Source organism: Epinephelus lanceolatus, chromosome 16 (assembly GCF_041903045.1).
Source record: "Epinephelus lanceolatus isolate andai-2023 chromosome 16, ASM4190304v1, whole genome shotgun sequence".
Taxonomy (NCBI): domain Eukaryota; kingdom Metazoa; phylum Chordata; class Actinopteri; order Perciformes; family Serranidae; genus Epinephelus; species Epinephelus lanceolatus.
Window position 1 is genome coordinate 43,890,277 of NC_135749.1, and position 20,629 is coordinate 43,910,905.

Here is a 20,629-nt window from a genome sequence, read left to right on the forward strand (position 1 = left end):
TCACACACTGTATCACGGACTACATAAACTTATGTGTGGAGAACACTGTACCCACCAGGACTGTACGGTGCTTCTCCAGCAACAAACCCTGTATTAACCCCAACATAAAGGCTCTACTTAAGGAGAAGAAGAGGGTCTTTAAGTCGAGCAACAAAGAGGAGCTGAAGACTGTACAGAGGGAGCTGAGGAGGAAGATCGGAGAGGGGAAGAACCACTTCAGGAAGAAGATGGAGGACCAGCTGCAGCAGAACAACATCAGCAGAGTCTGGAGAGGCCTCAAAACAATCTCTGTGCACAAAGAACCAGACTCCCAGCCATCCACCCATCCCCCAGCCCAGCCATTCCTGCTGCAGCTCCCCTCGTCGACACCTCCAGGACTTCACCCCTCCCCTTCCCCCTCCTTGCCTCCTCCAACACTCAGCTCACAGCCACCCCACTGTTTCTGCATCTCCTGCCCCATCCACACCTCTACCTTCTCCCACACCTCCTCCTCTCACACCTCCAAATATACAGCCCCCTGGCTCCAATCTGTCCCTCTCCACAGACCAGGTAAGAAAAGAGCTCAGGAAGATAAAGGCGAGAAAGGCTGCGGGTCCAGACGGCATCAGTTCCAGGCTCCTCAAGTCCTGTGCAGACCAGCTGTGCAGGATCGTGGAGCACGTCTTCAACCTGAGCCTGAAGCTGAGGAGAGTTCCACAACTGTGGAAAACATCCTGTGTGGTACCGGTGCTAAAGGCGCTGCACCCAAAGGACCTCAACAGCTACAGGCCAGTGGCGCTGAAATCGCATCTGATGAAGACACTGGAGCGGCTGGTCCTCGTCCATCTCCGCCCCCTGGTGGAACCATTGATGGACCCGCTACAGTTTGCCTACCAGCCTGGCTTCGGGGTGGTTGACGCCGTCATCTTCCTCCAACATAGAGCTCTTTCTCACCTGGAGAAGCCTGGAAGCACTGTGAGGATCATGTTCTTCAATTTCTCCAGTGCTTTCAACACCATCCAGCCTGTGCTTCTGAGGGACAAGCTGGAGCTCACAGGAGTTGATCATCACCTGTAGTGTAATGTACTGATTTACTGAAGACATATACTGTACCTTTTAGTTGACTTTTAAAAGATACGTGTTGAAGAAGTGTACTCTGTGCATTGACAAATTACACACTGGTTTATTATTTCATGTATTCCTATGACACACACGCTCACTGAGCATTTAAGCATTGTGGTGGAGAAGTACCTAGGCATCATTTCTAAAAATAGCATGAGGATGGGCTCAGAAACACTGGTGGAAAATTAGGGGAATTACAACTTGTCCTGAGAATGACCCTAGTAAGAGGAGGCGGTCTTAGATTGTCTAGGAAAAACATTACTCAGCAGAAATATGACACCATTATGGTGGTAGGATGAAAGGAGAAAAAGTGACTCAGCAGAGGTGGGATATCGTTACGATCAGAGCCAAGTGGGAAGGATTAAGAAAGAGATGACTCAGCAGAAAATTTTTACAATAAAAACAAGTGCGCAAACAAAGAAATTTCAGTCTTGCTCCGGAGCTGACTCATTGGGTTGTGATGTGTTTGTTGCCTGCGAGCACATTAAACTCAGTTGCATCTGATTCTACGTGTCTCCAGTGATTTTTTTTGACCTCTGAGTATTTGAGTTTTTGATATCTAATGGAAGACAAAGAAAGTCCGTTTGAGAGGAAAAGAGCGAGGTCGCGAGCTAACTGGCCCAGCTCCCGACCATTTGAATTATTTTGCTTCTACACACCTCACATCCTGGATTACAGACTACCTCACCAACCATCCACAGTATGTGAGGTCAAAGGACTGTGTCTCAGACATGGTGGTCTGCAGCACAGGGGCTCCACAGGGAACAGTTTTGGCTCCTTTCCTGTTTACCCTGTACACTGCAGACTTCAGACACAGTTCAGCCACCTGCCATCTCCAGAAGTTTTCTGACGACTCTGCCATCGTCGGCCTCATCTCAGAGGACAATGACAGGGAGTACAGAGAACTGACCAAGGACTTTGTGGACTGGTGCCAGCGGAACCACCTCCAAATCAACGCGGGAAAAACCAAGGAGCTGGTGGTGGATTTCCGCAGGCGCAGCCCCTTCCTCCATCCAGGGAATGGACATTGAGAGAGTGGACTCTTATAAGTACCTGGGTGTTCACCCAAACAATAAACTGGACTGGACTGTAAACACTGATGCTCTCTACAAAAAAGGCCAGAGCAGACTCTATATGCTTAGAAGACTGAGGTCCTTTGGAGTGCAGGGAGCTCTCCTCAAGACCTTCTTCGATACTGTGGTGGCATCAGCCATCTTTTTCGGAGTGGTTTGCTGGAGCAGCAGCATTTCCATCGCTGACAGGAAGAGACTGGACAAGCTGATAAAGAGGGCCAGCTCTGTCCTGAGTTGCCCCCTTGACTCAGTGCAGGTGGTGGGAGAGAGGAGGATGATAGCAAAGCTATCATCAATGATGGAGAACGACTCCCACCCCATGCAGGACACTGTTACCACACTGAGCAGCTCCATCAGCGACAGACTCCTTCATCCCAAGTGTGTGAAGGAGAGGTACCGCAGGTCCTTCCTTCCTGCTGCTGTCAGACTGTTCAACCAGCACTGCTCTCAGTAGGCCACTCATACACTCAGACTCAATAATAAACTGTTATGTCCAATAGATACCCAATTTAACATGCAGATTTTTAAATTATCCATTGTGTACTGTTGCCATTGTCGTTGTTTTTTTCTCACTGTATGTTGCTCTATGTCACTGTTCTTGCTTTTTTTTTCCTGTTCATATTGTATATACTGTAATATTTATTTATTACTATTGTATCCTCTTGCTGCTGCAATAAGCGGAATTTCCCCACTGTGGGACGAATGAAGGATATTCTATTCTATTCTATTCACCTGCTCTGACCCTGACACCAGACAACCATCACCACCCCCTGCTCCACCCTCACCCCTCCCCACTCACCCCCCACCATCAGCACTCCCTGCTCTACTCACCCCTCTCCACTCACCCCCCACCATCAATGAGGATCTGTGAAGGGGATGTGTACCAGCTCTTCAGGAGACAGAAGACCAGGAAGGCCCCAGGTCCAGACGGCGTCTCACCCTCCTGTCTGAAAGTCTGCGCTGACCAGCTGTCCCCCATCTTCACACGGATCACTGGAGATGTGTGAAGTCCCCTCCTGCTTCAGACACTCAACAATAATCCCGGTCCCAAAGAAACCCTCCATCTCAGGACTGAATGACTACAGACCTGTCGCCCTGACGTCTGTAGTCATGAAAACATCTGAGAGACTGGTGTTGACTCACCTGAAGAACATCACAGGACCCCTGTTGGACCCCCCGCAGTTTGCCGACTGCAAACAGGTCAGTGGAGCATGCAGTCAACATGGGACTGCACTACATCCTCCAACACCTCGACTCCCCAGGGACCTATGCAAGGATCCTGTTGGTGGACTTCAGCTCAGCGTTCAACACCATCATTCCAAAAGTCCTCCACACCAAACTGACCCAGCTCACAGTTCCAGCCTCCACCTGTGAGTGGATCACAAACTTCCTGACAGACAGGAGGCAGCAGGTGAGGCTGGGGAAAATCACATCCACCACCTGGACAATAAGCACTGGAAGCCCCCAAAGATGTGTGCATTTCTCTCTCTACACCAACGTCGTCAACAGATCACTTGAGTGCAGAATCACTGACAAAATTTTCAGCCTTCTAGCTTGAGAGGAAAAAAGTTTATACACATTATCTAGGCCCACCAAGGACAATGTCCTGTGAATTTCAGCTTTCTATGTATCAGGACCAACAAGCTGGGGGGCTCGTGAATCAGCCAGTGTAGTTTTAGGTTAACGGGACAGAGTTGCAGAGGTTGTTTTTTTTTTTTTAATGTATATACTGAGAGGATGGTCTCCAATGACCTTTGACCTTGACTGAGGCCTCCCTAGACCAGTTGCTCTTTTGACCTCATTTGGTCACCAAAGCAGATGGAGGCCTGAAGCTTGAACTAGGAGATCCCTGAGATGTGTAAAATCATGTTATCCAGGAAGCATGTTGATTGCTACTACCATACTGAAAGTAGCTTCAGTAATAACTTTGGGCCTCCAACGTCTAGAAACTGGTTTGGACATGTAATATAAGTGCTTCCTGACATGTTCAGCTCATTTGGAGCTATACTGGCCCAGTTATGTGCATAAAACTGTAGAAAAAATTCAAATGGAGCGACCCCTCATGGGCAGATGAAAAGACTGAGAGGGTTCAAACCACCACAGGACTGGCCCACGTGGAGTGCAAAATCACTGACAAAACTTTCAGACTTCTAGCTTGAGAGGAAAAAAGTTTTTCTGGTTGGACCAAGAAAGATCCAGACCGTTAGACCTATACACCTTTATCTGTAGGTGTTGGTGCTGGATTGGCCTGTGAAGTGAATCCTTGGGGATACATCCACCAAAGTTTATACACATTATCTAGGCCCCCCAAGGACCATGTCCTGTGAATTGCAGTTGCAGTTTTTTTTTTAATGTATACAATGAAAGGATGATCTCCAATGACCTTTGACACTGACTGAGGCCTTCCCAGACCAGTTGCTCTTTTGACATGATTTGGTCACCAAAGCAGGTGGAGGCCTGAAACTTGAACTAGGAGAAATAACTTAGAAATAAATTAGGGCCTCCAACTTCTAGAAACTGGTTTAAAAATGTTTAGTCAGTGATTCTGCACTATTGGTCAGATCTAACATTACAGTATAGACCCAACATTTCTTTATTAGACCCTATTTCTTTGCTGATCTGTTCGGTACACGTGCCACTCATTACACGTCTGTCCATCCTGGGAGAGGGATCCCTCCTCTGCGGCTCTTCCTGAGGTTTCTTCCACCTTTTTTCCCCTGCTAAAAGGGTTTTATGGGGGCAAGTTTTTCTTCACTTGAACTGAGGGTCTAAGGACAGAGGGTGTTGTCTCTGTGTAGATTGTAAAGCCCTCTGAGGCAAACTGTGATTTGTGAATGTGGGCTACACAAATAAAATTTGATTTGATTTGATTTGGTATTTCCTACAGGTTTTTTCCACAAAAGGGTCCAATATGGAGATGTTGGGTTTATACTACAGATGTTGGTTGTTGGACCCAACATCCCCACATTTTATTGCAGTCATGACACCTCTGTTTCACACAACGGGAAGTAACTTAAGCATGACTCCAGCATTCGTGAGTTTACTGAAGACCACTTTCTCAGTACCTAAAGGCTAAGACACCCAACTTTTACCTTTGAGACCCTTTATTTATTAAAAATACAGAGTTGGCTAGAGAATGACTGAGACCTGTTTGGCCAAATATGGGTGTATGGAGATACAGTCATGACCTCTTTGTCTCACACAACAGGGAGTAACTTCAGTATGACTCCAGCATTCATGAGATTATTGAAGACCACTTTCTCAGTATCTAAAGGCTAAAACACCCAACTTGTACGTTCGAGACCCTTTATTAAAGATACTAAGTTGGCTAGAGAATGACTGAGACCTATATGTCCAAATATGGGTGTATGGAGATACAGTCATGACCCCTCTATTTCACACAACAGGAAGTGACTTAAAGATGACTCCAGCATTCATGAGATTGTTGGAGACCACTTTCTCAGTATCTGAAGGCTAAAAAACCCAGCTTTTACCTTTGAGACCCTTTATTAAAAATACAAAGTTTGGGGGGTCACGTGATGGCGGTGAGCTGAGCAGACTCTTGTGCCAGAGCTCTGTGCCACTCTGTGCCAATTTTCTCATTATCCTGACAACAACCGGCAATTTTTCTTATGAACATAACAGGCTATGTCCTTGGAATACCTTTGGCCACAGTCTTTCGACAATATGGGAAGAACCAGAGGAAACAAAGACAAAAAAGATGTCCCGACTGAGCCCGGCGGCGACACACAAGATGGCGACCAGGCTGAACTTGAAACAGCAGATGGGCTTGACCCTGCCCTTGCTAAAGCTCTGAGCATAATGACCCGCAACATTATTCAAGTTATTGATGATAAACTCTGCCCTCCGACCGAGACCATCTACAAGAATGCCACGGAGATCCAGGCTGCTAGCAAGTATCTAGATGAAGCAGAGGCTAGGCTATTAACAGTTGAAAACTGCCGCGACACAAGAGCCGAGGATTGTGGAGCTGGAAAAGCAGGTCAGCGCCCTCATGGAGAGTCTGGACATGGCCGAGAACTATAGCCGGCGCCTAAACATTCGTCGTCGGCCTGCTGGAGGATACGGAGACTGGGCAGCCGGTGGAATTTTTCGAATCATGGCTACCTCGCGTCCTAAAGATGATCACAAAAGCCGGCCGCATAAAGCTGGAGAGAGCCTACCGCACCCTCGCACCAAAGCCGGATCCGAACAGGAGCCCCAGGTCACTGCTGCTATGATTTCACGCATTCAGAGACATTCAGGGTTATGGAAGCAGCGCGCCGGGTGAGCCAGGATGGTGGCTTAATCTACAGTGGAGCCAGGGTCTCTTTTTACAGCGATTTCTCCTCGACGGTGATAAAGAAACGCAAAGCATACAATGCGGTGAAACAGTGGCTGCGAGAGCGAGGGATGCCATATGCTATGCTGTTCCCAAGCTACTCTACAGGTGACACACGGGAGCTCCAAAAAGAGGTTTTCCATGCCGGAGGAGGTACGCGCTTTCATTGAATCCTTGCCCAGATGACAACTTTGCGGAGCATTGAGCTTCGTTTATCTGGTTTGGGACACTTCTGTAACAGCCGTGGTTTTTCTACTTATGCTGGTAGGTCATGAACACCCTGAACATTCTGAACATTTTCTAACCGAGTAGCACGGCTGCTCATAACGTGAGTATTACGTTTCCACCTTATTTCGATCACTCCCACAGGGAGGACTCTTTTAGTTTTCTTGGCACGCTATTCATCAGCTGTCAGTTCACTCTTGATGAGTTTGAAAGGTGCTTGTATGGTGAACAGTCCCTGTTTATTTGGGGAAAGACCCTCAGTTTGTTTTTCTCTGTCGTACATTTGTTATGTTTGTTCAGTGTAGTTCATGTGTTCAGCTCAGGACATGACATGTCAATAAGTTATATGTGGGCTATCAGTGTGGCATTTTCTGTCCCTGCTAAGTGTAACTGTCCTGTGTATTTGATAATAGTATCTTACGGCCATGTCTAATTTATATAATATCAAGATCTGCTCTTGGAACATCCGTGGCCTCCAAAAACCCACCAAGAGGATGGCGCTATTATCATTTTTGAAAAAGGAAGATGTATCTATCGCCTTCCTCCAGGAGACTCACCTTTAGGATATGGATAATGCTAAGTTGCAAAGGAGTTGGGTGGGGCAGGTCTTTGCTACTTCATATTCTTCTTTCAATAGGGGCATAGCCATTTTGATCAGTAAAAATCTGGCATTTAGGTCTGTTGACTGTGTTAAAGACAGCCAGGGCTGGTATATAATTCTTAAAGGAATACTCACAGGAAAAAAGGTAACATTTACGAATCTATATTGTCCCCCCGCCTATTCCCCTGATTTTCTCACCAAAACCTTTGCAGTTTTTATGGAACATGCTTCAGGGACTCTTGTGGGAGGAGATTTTAATTGTCACCTTAATCCCTCTCTTGACAAACTCCCATCTGCTATTTCTCCCCGCTCTAAGGAAGCGAAGGTGCTCACTAATATATGTCATGATATTGAATATTCTGATGTATGGAGGCAGCTTCACCCTACTGATTCAGAGTTCACTTTTTTTCGGTGCCACATAAAAGCTATACCAGAATTGATTACATCTTCATCCCCTCATCAAAAATGTCTCTTACTTTATCATGTTCCATAGGCAACATCGTGTTATCAGACCATGCCCCTCTTTATTTGGTATATTCTCTCGCTGAGGACAGGGCATTGTCACGGCGCTGGAGATTTCAACCTTATCTCCTCAAAGACGACAAGTTTATGTCTTACTTTACTTCAGAATTTAAGATTTTTTACTCTGTCAACTCACCATCCACAGATAATCCCTCTGTTCTCTGGGAGACATGTAAAATATACTCCCGTGGACTGATTATGTCTTTTGTCGCATCCAAAAGACGTGAGAAGAATGAACAGTGTAAACGTCTTGAATCCCAACTAGCTGAATTGGAGAAAAATCACACATCTAGCCCGAGTCCTGATTTACTCAAGGAACTGTTATCTGCATGTGCGCATTGAATACTTTTCTGATTCAGGACTCTGAGCAGTCCCTTAAATTTGCCAGGCAGAAACTATATGAGTTTGAGGACAAACCTGGAAAATACCTTCCCAGTCTTGTCAAAAAGAGGGCAGATTCTCAAAATATAGTCTCTATTACTGACCCTAATGGTGTTAGATTGTTTGATACTAGAACCATTAATAAACACTTTGCATCATTTTATTCCAACCTATATAGTTCTGAACAGCCTGACAATGCCCTAACCCTTATGCGTCAGTTTTTTGCAGATTTGAGACTCCCCAAAGCTACGGATGATCAAAAATTACAACTAAATGCCCCAATTACTAGAGAGAAAGTGCTACTTGCTTTGAAATCTATGCCGTCCGGTAAGGCCCCGGGCCAGATGGATTTGGATGTGAGTTTTATAAGGAGTTTAGTGATATTCTCTTAAACCGTTTGTTGTCTATGCTCAATCATTCATTTGAAAATAGGATCTTACCTCAGTCCTTCAGGGAGGCCAATATTTCTCTCATCCTTAAAAAAGGAAAATGCCCCGAAAGCTGCGCCTCATACAGGCCAATAGCCCTACTCAACTCTGACCAAAAACTACTCTCCAAAATTCTGGCCTCACGTTTAGAGAAGGTGCTGCCCCATATTGTCAAGGAGGATCAAACCGGTTTTGTCAAGGGCCGGAACTCCTGTGATAATCTGAGGAGGCTCCTTAACATCATCCAACTAACCCAGAGCCATCAGGACCCGGCCCTCGTGCTGTCTCTCGACGCTGAGAAGGCATTCGACCGGGTTGAGTGGTCGTATTTGTTCTATGCTTTGGAAGAATTTGGCCTAGGCGATAACTTTGTGAATTGGATTAGGGTTCTGTATAATACTCCGACGGCGGCGGTTCTGACTAACGGGCTGAGATCCGACAATTTCCCCCTCCACCACGGGAATAGACAGGGCAACCCCCTCAGCCCCTTGTTATTTGATATTGCTATTGAGCCGCTGCCCCAAGCAGTAAGGCAAAACACTTTAATTTCTGGTATTTTCATTGGTGAAAGGGAACACAAAATCACCTTATACGCTGATGACATTTTGATACATCTATCGCAACCCCAAACTTCTGTTCCCTACTTGCTTAAGGTCATTTCGTCGTTCACCGTCTTTTCGGGATATAAAATTAACATTGCAAAATCCTGGGATCGTTAACTTGTGTTTCAGATATGACTGAGCCCTTTCCGTTCCGCTGGTCTTCCGCCGGTTTCATTTACTTAGGAGTGCGTGTGTCGCGAAGCTCTAACTTCACGAACACTCAAAATCAGGTTCTCAGATCCCCCAAATCACACAGACAGTAGTCGTGGTGAGGTACCAAAAATATAACAACTTTATTAATATTTCAGTGCATTAAAAACAGTTACACAATCCCACCTGCCCAGTCACCTGCCCCCCCCCCAGCTCTCGACCAATAACAAGACAGTTAAGTCACTATAGCCACTCTAAGTCTATTGTATCCCAACTCTCCCCTTTCTTCCTGACTAAGGGTGCTAGAGGAGTAGCACAAGAAACAGACACTACAAGAAATTAACCCACATTTTTCCACTACACACACTCATTGAAGAGAGGACATTTCACAGCAGACACTTCCTTTAAATTAATCACTGCACACGGTTGTCAATTTTATAAACCCACACAAGGGGTTGGACACCCCCTTTTTGCACAGCAAACAATACCCAGTAAAACACCCTTATGGCACCCCCTAGCCACTATAGGGAAGTATAGACAGTTACAAGCAAAGGGTGAATTTAGCAAGAGGTGGCACTAATTACCTAGCATATAAACATTGTCATGACGAGGTGCATGGGTAGTGGCCGCTGGCTACACAGCGGGATAAAGAAATTAAATGTCCGCTTTCGGTCGCTGGCCACGACCGAGAGAATCTACACAATACTGTCTCTCACCACCCTGGGGCACCACCGGCGGGATCCGGAATGACAGGGCGACAACACGGCTGTCAGTTGGGGCACAGCGTCTCCACAAGCGGGCCGTCCAGCGATGCTCTTCCAAGGTGTCCCGAGGCCGACGGCTGCCAGGGACAAACAAGAGGGAAAATCAGCAATGATTTCTTTATCAACAGGGCTTCACTCACACACGCCATGGAGGTTGACGTTTCCACTTTCCTTCACCCAGGAACTAGCGAGCTTCATAAAAGGGTCTTTCGGGCCTTGCCACGTTTGTCCCCGGCTGGTCGGAGTCTGTCTTCGGTCCTATTATTCCAAACAGGCGAACAGCGATCCCTCGCCCCCGCCGCCTGCACCGATCAGTCGATGACTTCCTTCGGGCACTCGACTCTTCGTTCCTGTCGTCACCGCTGGCCTGCCCAAAAACACACACAAAAAAAATCTTTGCCGCGTCTCACGTTGTCCCTTTTTCTCCTCAGGTGAGCCCCTGGCACGCCCCCTGCTCCGCCAATCACCATGGTCCCCTGGAAGGCCTGTCCTGCGGCCGACCAATCAACCCCCAGTCCTAATCTTTAGGCTCATCCATATCAGCTGTGAACAAAGAAGAGTACACACCACCCCCCACAGTCTCAACAGTCCCCATGCTTCCTCAATGAATGAGTTCAAGTCCCAATCAGCATCTGTCCATGTACAAAGTTATTTTAACAATGCCAGTCCACAACACATCAGTCCATAAAACAGTCACTTTCTCATTTCTGTACAAAGCCCCAGTCTACTGGTGACACATGTAACACCTACTTTTGGTCAGATGTTTAAGTCCAACTTCCACCCCCTCTTGGATGCTATAAGGGCTGACTTAGACCGCTGGGCCCCTCTCCCTCTTTCCTGGCTAGGTAGGGTGGCTCTTATAAAAATGAACGTCCTGCCCAGACTGCTGTATCCACTGCAGATGATCCTTATATTATTGTCAAACAAGGTTATTAAGGTGCTTGAAGGCTGGCTAACCTCCTTCATTTGGAGCAAGAGGAGGCCCCGTCTCAAGATGACAAAACTTCAAATGGCAGGTTGTGATGGAGGGCTGGATGTACCAAATCTTAGATTTTACCAACTGGCTTCACACCTGCGGGTGATTACAAGCTGGCACAACTATGATCCAGCCTCCATTTGGCATGATATTGAGTCCTCTCAGTCAAAGTGTCCCTTGGTAAATCTACTGTTTATGAATAACCCTGAATCTGTCAAAAAACTCTGCTCTAACCCTATTACTCTCAGTACCATCAGAGCCTGGAGATCCATTCACTCTATAGAAAGCCGGGCTCAGTTGACATCTCCTCTCACTCCCATTCTTGACAACCCGGACTTCCTGCCAGGCTGTAAGGACCAGGGCTTTAAAGTATGGAGCACCCAAGGGCTGAAGAAAATAGGTGATCTATTTAATGGCCAGATTTTACTATCCTTTCAGCAGTTGCAACAACAAATTGGTTTATTTAATCAAGGTGACTTTTACAGATATTTACAAATTAGAGATTTCATAATTAAAAACACCACCTTAATGACTAATAACACCACTTAATGTGTTGAGAAGGCCCTGTCTCTACAGATTAGTAAGAAATGCATTACTGTTTTTTACAGAGCCCTAAACTCTAATTCTCCTCATACCTCACAAGCCACCAAGCAAGCTTGGGAGAAAGATCTTGGCATTGCCATAGATGATGCTGACTGGCGGGAAGTCTGGTCTCAGGCCATGAAAATCTCTGTGTGCAATCGCACCAAATCCATACAGTTCAGAATTGTACATCGCAAACATATAACACCTGTTGTCAAGAACAAAATGGACGCTAATAATTCCCCGCTTTGCTGGAAATGCAATTCTGAGACTGGTGATTACTTTCACTGCCTCTGGTCATGTGTGAAGTTACAAATGTACTGGTCTAGTATTGTGAATGAACTAACTGCAATCTTTGGTGTCTCAATACGGATGGACCCTATGTGCCTGATACTTGGTCTCCCGGATGATCAGATCACTGACAGTAAACACAGGAGACTTTTCAATATACTAACTTTTACTGCTAGAAAGAACATTCTGCTCATCTGGATCAAGAATGTTGCTCCAACAAAAAAATCATGGCACAACATCATTATGGACTGCATTCCTAGTGAATATATCACATGTATGTTTCACTCCAAAATAGATGCTTTCCATAGGGTCTGGAACCCTTACTTGCAGCATATTGGGCCCACGCTGTCATCCTGCTTGCTTTGTGGATTTCCAAAATCAGCGTAGCCTGTTTTCATAACATTGTTCTAAGTGCTCACTTTCTAACAAGCACCTTCCTGCCTTGTTATGCTTGTATGCTCTGTATTGATTGTCATCTGGATACTGCTGTGTCTTGCTGCAGGAGATTGATGGGGAGGGGGCCGGTCAGAAAATGTGCCCACTGTCACTTATTTTTATTTCCATAACATTTTTCTACTTCCTGTACTCACATTCTGTTTTTTTCCTCCTCTTTTCTGTCATGTCTGAGCAGTTCTGTGTGTTTTGAAAAAATGCAATAAAAATATTTTTCAAAAAAAAAAAAAATACAGTTTTTTGGCTAGAGAATGACTGTGACCTGTTTGGCCAAATACGGCCCTCATGGGCTGATGAAAAGACTGAGAGGGTTCAAACCACCACAGGACTGGCCCATATGAAGTGCAGAATCACTGACAAAACTTTCAGACTTCTAGCTTGAGAGGAAAAAAAGTTTCTCTGGTTGGACCAAGAAAGATCCAGGCCCTTAGACTTATACACCTTTAGACCATCTGTAGGTGTTGGTGCTGGATTGTCTTGTTAAGTGAATCCTTGGGGCTACATCCACCAAAGTTTATACACATTATCTAGGCCCACCAAGGACCATGTCCTGTGAATTGCAGTTGTAGATTTTTTTTTTAATGTATACAGTGAAAGGATGATCTCCAATGACCTTTGACACTGACTGAGGCCTTCCCAGACCAGTTGCTCTTTTGACCTCATTTGGTCACCAAAGCAGGTGGAGGCCTGAAACTTGAACTAGGAGAAATAACTTAGAAATAAATTAGGGCCTCCAACTTCTAGAAACTGGTTTAGAAATGTTTAGTCAGTGATTCTGCACTATTGGTCAGATCTAACATTACAGTATAGACCATTTATTTATTAAAAGTACAAAGGTGGCTCGAGAATAACTTTGACCTGTTTGGCCAAATATGGACCTCATTGGCAGATGGAAAGACTGAGAGGGTTCAAACCACCACAGGACTGGCCCACATGGAGTGCAGAATAACTGACAAAACTTTCAGCCTAAGATCCCCGAGATGTTTAGCTAAACCCTGTAAAGATTTAAATGCTAGGATTAACCAGCACTGCTCTTGGTAGACCACTCATACACTCGGACTCAATAATAAACTGTTATGTGCAATAGATACTCAAACATGCAGATTTTGAAATTATCCATTATGCACCGTTGCCATTGTCTTGCCGTTGTTTCTGTTTGTCACTGTATGTCACTGTATGTCGCTGTTGTTGGTTTTTTTGTCTTTTTCCTGTTTATATTGTATATACTGTTATATTTATTTATTATTCTCCTATCCTCTTGCTGCTGCAATAACCAGAATTTCCCCAGTGTGGGATGAATAAAGGCTATTCTATTCTATTCTATTCTATTCTATTCTATTCTATTACCGGACTTATGAACTGCGGAAAAATAAATTCCACTATTTTTCAAGTAGAGCAGTTCTATTGAACACATCAAATTCAAGGAACTCTGTATGGTGACTGAACATTTTAATGTTGCATAAGTTTTGAACAGTTTCTATTTCCTCCTGCCTTCTCCTTTCTTCCCGTCATTCTTGAAATTTCCTTCTCTTCAAAGGCATCTTCCAGGTTTGTGCTGCTCCACTTGATCCTTCTCCACTTTCCCTCTCACTCTTCTCCAGATGCTCCTCTTTTATCTTTTCCTTTTGCACTTCTTTAACTTTACTCCTCGTCATCACCACAGGCTCATCTTGAATCTTTGTTTCTCTCTTCTTTCCCTTTTCACTCTTACTTTCCATCTTCTCCAAAGTCTTCTCTTGAATCTTTGTTTCTCTATTCTTTCCTTTTTCACTCTTACCCTCCATGTTCTCCAAAGTCTTCTCTTGAATCTTTGTTTCTCTCTTCTTTCCTCTTTCACTCTTACTCTCCATGTTCTCCAAAGTCTTCTCTTGAATCTTTGTTTCTCTATTCTTTCCTTTTTCACTCTTACCCTCCATGTTCTCCAAAGTCTTCTCTTGAATCTTTGTTTCTCTCTTCTTTCCTCTTTCACTCTTACCCTCCATGTTCTCCAAAGTCTTCTCTTGAATCTTTGTTTTTCTCTTCTTTCCTCTTTCACTCTTACTCTCCATGTTCTCCAAAGTCTTCTCTTGAATCTTTGTTTCTCTATTCTTTCCTTTTTCACTCTTACCCTCCATGTTCTCCAAAGTCTTCTCTTGAATCTTTGTTTCTCTCTTCTTTCCTCTTTCACTCTTACCCTCCATGTTCTCCAAAGTCTTCTCTTGAATCTTTGTTTCTCTCTTCTTTCCTCTTTCACTCTTACCCTCCATGTTCTCCAAAGTCTTCTCTTGAATCTTTGTTCTCCAAAGTCTCTTCCTGTCTCTTTTCGTCTGTCTTTTGTCCTTCTTCACCATCACTGTCCATCTTCTCCAAAGTCTCTTCCTGTGTCTCTTTCTCTGTCTTTTGTCCTTCTTTAAGCTTATCTTCTGTCTTATTTCTGTCTTCACCTTCAATCTTTGACATTTCCAAATTGCCCTCATCCACTTCACGTTCTTTTTCTTGTCCTTCATAATCTCCTGGTCTTTCTTCAGGCAGGCTCTTGTGCAATGTTGTGTCTCCCACTGAGACTTCATTCTCCAACAGCCACTCTTTGGACACAGTTTCCCCCATGGATCCTTTATGTTAAGTAAATAATGATTGGTTACTATTGAAAACTGTACCAGTATTTATCCTGTGCACTGTACTATTTATTTACCTGAGGGAATCATCTGTCCAACTGTGGATCCAGCCTGGTGTTCAATGTTGTCGCCTTAAAAGTGTATAATAAATACATAAATGTATGATAACATGCAACTTTTCTTGTCCAGGTTCTATTACTTCACTTTGTCATATTTTCCCATAATTACCAGATATTGGCATGATGACTTCAAACAAAGATGACTGGTGGAAAATCATCTTATTCACCATATTGACTCGGTCACACACAGTTTTTCTTGAGTGAGTTGACAAAATTTTTGCTGTTTCTGGGCTTACAAAAGCCTGCTGCATCTAAAAAAAGAAAAAGAAATAAGGTGTGAAAATATATTCTAGATCATGTAGTTCGTCTAGCTCAGATGTTCAGGTGTGTTTTAGTGCAGTGCTCTTACACCAGGAATGGACTTTGACTGCCACCTTGTCATTCTGTGGGAATAGGTCAAAGCATGTTGTAAACACTTTAGAAAGCCACTAATTATTAACAAAAAGCGAGCAGATCTACTTCACAGTCAAAAGTTATCATTTTGATTTGTTGGCCTCATAGAAACAGATTTTATCTGTCTAAACAAGTCTGTTTACTGTAAAATACTTTTTCTGACATGAGTAACAGCTTTTCTTGTTTTTGTTATATGTGGTATATGGTGGTATGTTGACATTATACTTACTACAGGTGTCTTGAGAATGACAGGACTCAGTGAAACCAGGGCTGTATTCAGTTTTAGGTCTGGAGATTGGCACATCAATGCTCGTGTATCCTGTTAATTTAGCAATATGAATTAAAGAACAAATGAAATAGACAAGTGTGGGTTTTAAAAGCCAAGATTCAAGTTTTTATTTTGCTAATGTGGTAAAACTTTAGCTTTTTGTGATATGATTATTCCTTGTTTGATGTACTGAGGTCACTGTCTGTTTTTTTTTAAAAAAGTCAAAAGAATATTAAAAGCTTTGTACTATGTGGAAGTACTGAAAACTGTCAAAACTCACCATTTTTTGGTTCAAAGGCACAGATGCCCTTTTCTCACGCAGCTGGTAAGTCCTTTTTGGCACATATTCCTCATCATGATCTGGTACTGTTTCAGTTAGTGTGGTTTTCATATCACCTGTATCATCCTCATCAGATGAGCTCACCATCTTTTTTTTAGGAAAAATAAAATATATTAAGCTCATTTTAGAACGATGTATTTTAATGTGTGTGTGGAAACACTGCAGCTAGTCACATGTCTCACCTGCTGGTCTGACGGCACAAGGGTCTTGTTGCTGTACAGCTGGTTAAGCCTTTTTCTCACACGCTTCTCTTGGCCCAATGGTTCCTGCTCCTCCTCTTCAAACCCTTGATTGTCTTCATTTTGCGCAGGTTCGTTGTCCTCCCTTTCATCCTCCGAAGAAGCAATGGTCATGGTGTTGTCTTTCTTGTGTTTCTCTCTGCGTTTCCTTGTCTTTGCAGCATATGTAGAAATTGCCATCATTGACAATCCTCTACTCTGGAGTGTGACCTCTGCTGGGTCCTCCGCTGTGCAAAGAAATGGATAAAATGAATACAAGTTGATGGATACTACAAGAAAAAATAGGTTTGGCATTGATTTAGATTGTTTAAAAAACCTTGATAAAATCTTTTGGCTGTGTTTGCATCATGGCACATAAAAGTCGCCACTTTCTGGTAGGTTTTATGGCCCAACTGCCGCTTGGCCTGGAGGAATGAATGTAAAAAAGAAATACACACAAGTGTAAAATTCATTAACTTTTCACCACACTTAATTGTTTTTAAGATACAAAAAAACATGAGAAGTTATCTCACATAAGTGGCAACAGAGGAGCGCAGCATGTTGAAAGTTGGGGCTGTCCCCAAGCCCATCCCCTCCCAGGCCTCCTTGAAATATTCAGACAGCTTCAGCAGGATGCCTCCACTGGTTGTGTGAAAGAAGGTAGAAGCCTCTTTGCCTCCTTCAATTCTGTTTCGAAGCAGGTTGTAACGCTGCAACCAGGAATACTCGCTTGGCTTGAGGGGTACAGCTGCTTCACCAAAGTACCTTTGAGTCTTGTGCTGTCCAACCTAATAATTCAGGAATTTTGACTTTTCACTCTGACCAACTGATATAACGATGTGTATGTCTCTTGTGTCCTTTCAGTTTTTGTAATAATGTTTGCACTTACACGGATGATGCGGGCACCCTGCTTAGTCTTTTCTGCTGCCTTGACCTCCTTTGTGGTCATGTTGATCACAACACCCTTTCGGTGGCCTGTTGTTGCAATAATATACCCAGCAGTCCAAAAAACTCTTTCAGACATGCTCGGTCCTCTGGATGCTTCTCAAGGTCAGCTGTAAAAGCAGAGGAAGGACATTGTATGCATTCACTTGCAATGATGATATTCTTTACCTAAGTACCACACGTTGGCCACACAAAAGCAGCAGAGACCAGCCCATATATAAAAACCCAGTTTGTAGATGCTAATCCCTGTAATGTAAAATCTGCAGAACGGTATCTTCACCCAAAGTTTGAGTCTGGAGAAGCCCCATAACATTAAATAAACCTTATTTTTACAAATCTGAAACTTATGCTGAGCAATGATCCATACCCAGTACTGCAGTGATCTTCTTTGGAGCCTCATCTATAAACCATGCATGTTTCTGTGCCTTGACCAGTCTCTCTGAAATTTTGAATAGCATTTATTATATGCATGTTCCCTGCTTTTAACGATGTGATGTTAATGTTTGGAGGTGGGGTTATGAATGTTAAACATACCAGATTTACTTCGCCTCACACTGAGCTGGTGCCCGACCACATCCCGGCCAATATCTCTGATCCGGGCCCTCAGCTCTACCAAGATGGCGTTGATATTTTTTGTTCCCAGTCTGACAGATGGTGGTGCCATGTTTGAAATATATTTCATAAAGGCCACAGCATCCATCAGATAACATCTCTGGGTTGTTGGTTTGAAGCCTTTTTCTTGAAGGACTGCAACAAAACTTGAAGACAAAAATACAAATACAGTCATGTCCTCTACCCTTCGACGCACTGATGCTTCTTACAGTGTAGTACTTACCCATGGATTCTAGCATGGTTACTCAGGAAAAGAAGGTCAACATTTGGGATTGCTGAGTCTGCCATGTACTCTAGAAAATCGACAACATGTTTGGCTCGCTGCTTGGCATTTTCAGAAGTTTTTCTACCAGGGTTGGCACCTTCTGTGTGGCCCCTAAATTCCTCGACCAATCTTACTGAAGAAAAAATAAAAAGCAAATCAAATATTTTTGCATGGATCTGCACATTAACACAACATCCCCTATCTTTCAAGTTCAATACTCGTTCAGTGACTATGATATGAGGGTATCTTCACCATAGCAAGGGGCTTTGCTGGGGGACAATGGTGCACGTCTGCGATGTTTTGCTGCCTGAAAAAAGCACATGAAGCAGATTTTCTTAATCAAGAGTTACTGAAAAAATTGGTCATATTTAAGAAGTACACCAGAGGAATAACTCAACACTCACAGTTGCACGCATTGTTGAAGAATGTAGCTGCTTGAGCTCATCGTTCCTCATCTGGAGCAGGTTCTTCGCCACCTTTAGTTCAGCAGAGAGAAGCTGGCAGTTCCTGCACCCAGGATCAGGGGCCCTCAGGACAGAACGCCTTCTTCTTCGCTTGGCCTGTTGGTCAACTGTTCCTGTGTAGCAGGAAGCCTGGCTGGTTGAGGGAAAAGGATCCAGCATAGCTGGTGCTTCTGGGTCACAAGAAGCCTGGCTGGGTGAGGGAGAAGGATCCAGCATAGCTGGTGTTTCTGGGTCACAAGAAGCCTGGCTGGGAGAACAACACATGGGGACCGAAAGAGGAGGCACAATGGCAGAAGCTGCAGCATGAGGAGCAGCTTGGGGTCTGGCCTCTATCACCCTCCTGACACCCTCTTTGATTGCTGCATCATCCACCTCGTCAAGATGTGAGACCATTGGTGGTGTGGGGTTCGAAGTACGTAGGAGGGCCAGTTCTCTCGCAATGTATCTGTCCTTCGCTTTCTGGATGTACAGTTTAACCATTGGGTTCTGCAAAAAAAGCAGAACGTACAATTAGTAAATCATTTCATTCTGTCTGAAAAAGTTACATTATTGATATCTCATTACCTTTAGCATCATGCATGTATTTAACCAGCAATATTCTTTCTGTGGGATGTGTAGCACTAAATAAATACAGCATTTCCGAATCTATATCAACCACACAAGGATCAAATAAAGACCACAGACCCACCACAGAGCAAGGAAGAACAAGAAGCACAACAAGGACCAAAGTTGCTGGGCTTAAGATCTCAACCTGACTCAACAACACACATAAATCACACAGAGGGACTACCTTCAGGCTGTGGATCCTTTGCAGATGCTTGTCGAGTCGGTTAATATATTTAGACTGGCAGAAACGCACTGGGCAGTCCAGATTTGCGCGAAAACTGGAGAAGCAAGAAGAGTCTTTGATTTAGTTGGAGAAAAAATGTTTGTAGAAAGAAAATATGCAGACATTTCTTTGTAACATGTGTGACCACTTAACACTTAAAAATGTTAAAAAAACATATGACACTTGCTAATACAGATTATTCATGACCTGCCTTGCATCTATTTTTAAGAGACTTTTGCAAAATCAGTTGTAGCCTCATACATCACAGACCAATATTTACATTTGCATTACGTTATTTGTTACTGAAAAAAAGCGCTTTTAGTATAGTGATTTTTTTAAAAGCAACAACTCACTATACAACAGTGATTAACAATATTGTTTTGGACCCTATTTCAATGATAGTGAAAAAAGAACCAGAAGAAGCCTCTTTAAGAGCATCCTTAAGAGGAAACAGGACACTTACTGTCGATGAGAAAACTTGCTCAGAAGACTCAACTCTGTTTTGTTGACCACCTTTTCTGTGCTTCTCAGGTGCTGGACTATATCAGCATACCATTTCCTACAAATGGGACACTTGCGCTTACACCTCTCATACTGCTTGCTTGGAGGGCTGCAGTCAGAAAATTCCTGTTGCTGTGGTCCTGCTGTCTGAGGCTCCTCAACAGGTTCCTGTACATGGACACAAAAATATTGCTCATAAAAGCCCAACAGTAGAGAATTATTACTTTATTATTACTTTAATTATCTGGGTGTAAGTTTATGCTTTTTTTCACTTTACAAAATAATATTTCCCACATTCCTGGGTAAATTAGTAAATTTAGCTTCTTTTTTCCTTGTTTATCTCATGTAAACAATGAATCAATCCATAATGTCATGATTTGGTCTTTTCGATCTTTTGTTTAATGAATGAAGTTTTTTATTCCTGCATTTGGGTCCTGCTCCATTGTGTTTCCTTAATCGGACATGACCAGTGTTGGGCACATTACTTTAAAAAAGTAATTAGTTATAGTTACTAGTTACTTCTCCCAAAAAGTAACTAAGTTAGTAACTGAATTACTCTACTATAAAAGTAACCAGTTACCAGGGAAAGT

At 43.7% G+C, this 20,629-nt stretch overlaps 2 protein-coding genes across 2 annotated transcripts; both read right to left on the minus strand.

Moving 5' to 3' along the window:
- Nucleotides 1–14,084: 14,084 nt before the first annotated feature.
- LOC117264036 (uncharacterized) lies at nt 14,085–17,372 on the minus strand. The gene is made up of 10 exons (XM_078175521.1): nt 17,313–17,372; nt 16,957–17,211; nt 16,761–16,848; nt 16,388–16,671; nt 16,146–16,292; nt 15,827–15,916; nt 15,554–15,587; nt 15,314–15,455; nt 15,163–15,216; nt 14,085–15,082 (listed from the first exon to the last, which is right to left on the minus strand). The coding sequence occupies exons 1-8, from the start codon at nt 17,370–17,372 to the stop codon at nt 15,385–15,387; spliced, it is 1,029 nt and encodes a 342-aa protein (XP_078031647.1). The 3' UTR covers nt 14,085–15,082; nt 15,163–15,216; nt 15,314–15,384.
- LOC117263495 (uncharacterized) lies at nt 17,073–19,607 on the minus strand. Its single transcript, XM_078176142.1, has 8 exons — nt 19,500–19,607; nt 18,650–19,195; nt 18,498–18,552; nt 18,204–18,378; nt 17,903–18,126; nt 17,736–17,807; nt 17,313–17,478; nt 17,073–17,211 (listed from the first exon to the last, which is right to left on the minus strand). Exons 2-7 carry the CDS (start codon nt 19,187–19,189, stop codon nt 17,378–17,380), a joined length of 1,167 nt encoding a protein of 388 aa, XP_078032268.1. The 5' UTR covers nt 19,190–19,195; nt 19,500–19,607; the 3' UTR covers nt 17,073–17,211; nt 17,313–17,377.
- Between the last annotated feature and the right edge of the window lie 1,022 nt (nt 19,608–20,629).

Coding starts and splice junctions, on each gene's coding strand:
- LOC117263495 (XM_078176142.1), bottom strand. CDS start 19,189: ATGGTTAAACTGTACATCCAGAAAGCGAAGGACAGATACATTGCGAGA. Junction 17,808..17,902: donor TGTGAGGCGAAGTAAATCTG/GTATGTTTAACA, acceptor TCAAAATTTCAG/AGAGACTGGTCAAGGCACAG. Junction 17,479..17,735: donor GAAGATCACTGCAGTACTGG/GTATGGATCATT, acceptor CTGCTTTTACAG/CTGACCTTGAGAAGCATCCA.
- LOC117264036 (XM_078175521.1), bottom strand. CDS start 17,372: ATGACCACAAAGGAGGTCAAGGCAGCAGAAAAGACTAAGCAGGGTGCC. Junction 16,849..16,956: donor GCTCCTCTGTTGCCACTTAT/GTGAGATAACTT, acceptor TCATTCCTCCAG/GCCAAGCGGCAGTTGGGCCA. Junction 16,672..16,760: donor AGCCAAAAGATTTTATCAAG/GTTTTTTAAACA, acceptor TTCTTTGCACAG/CGGAGGACCCAGCAGAGGTC.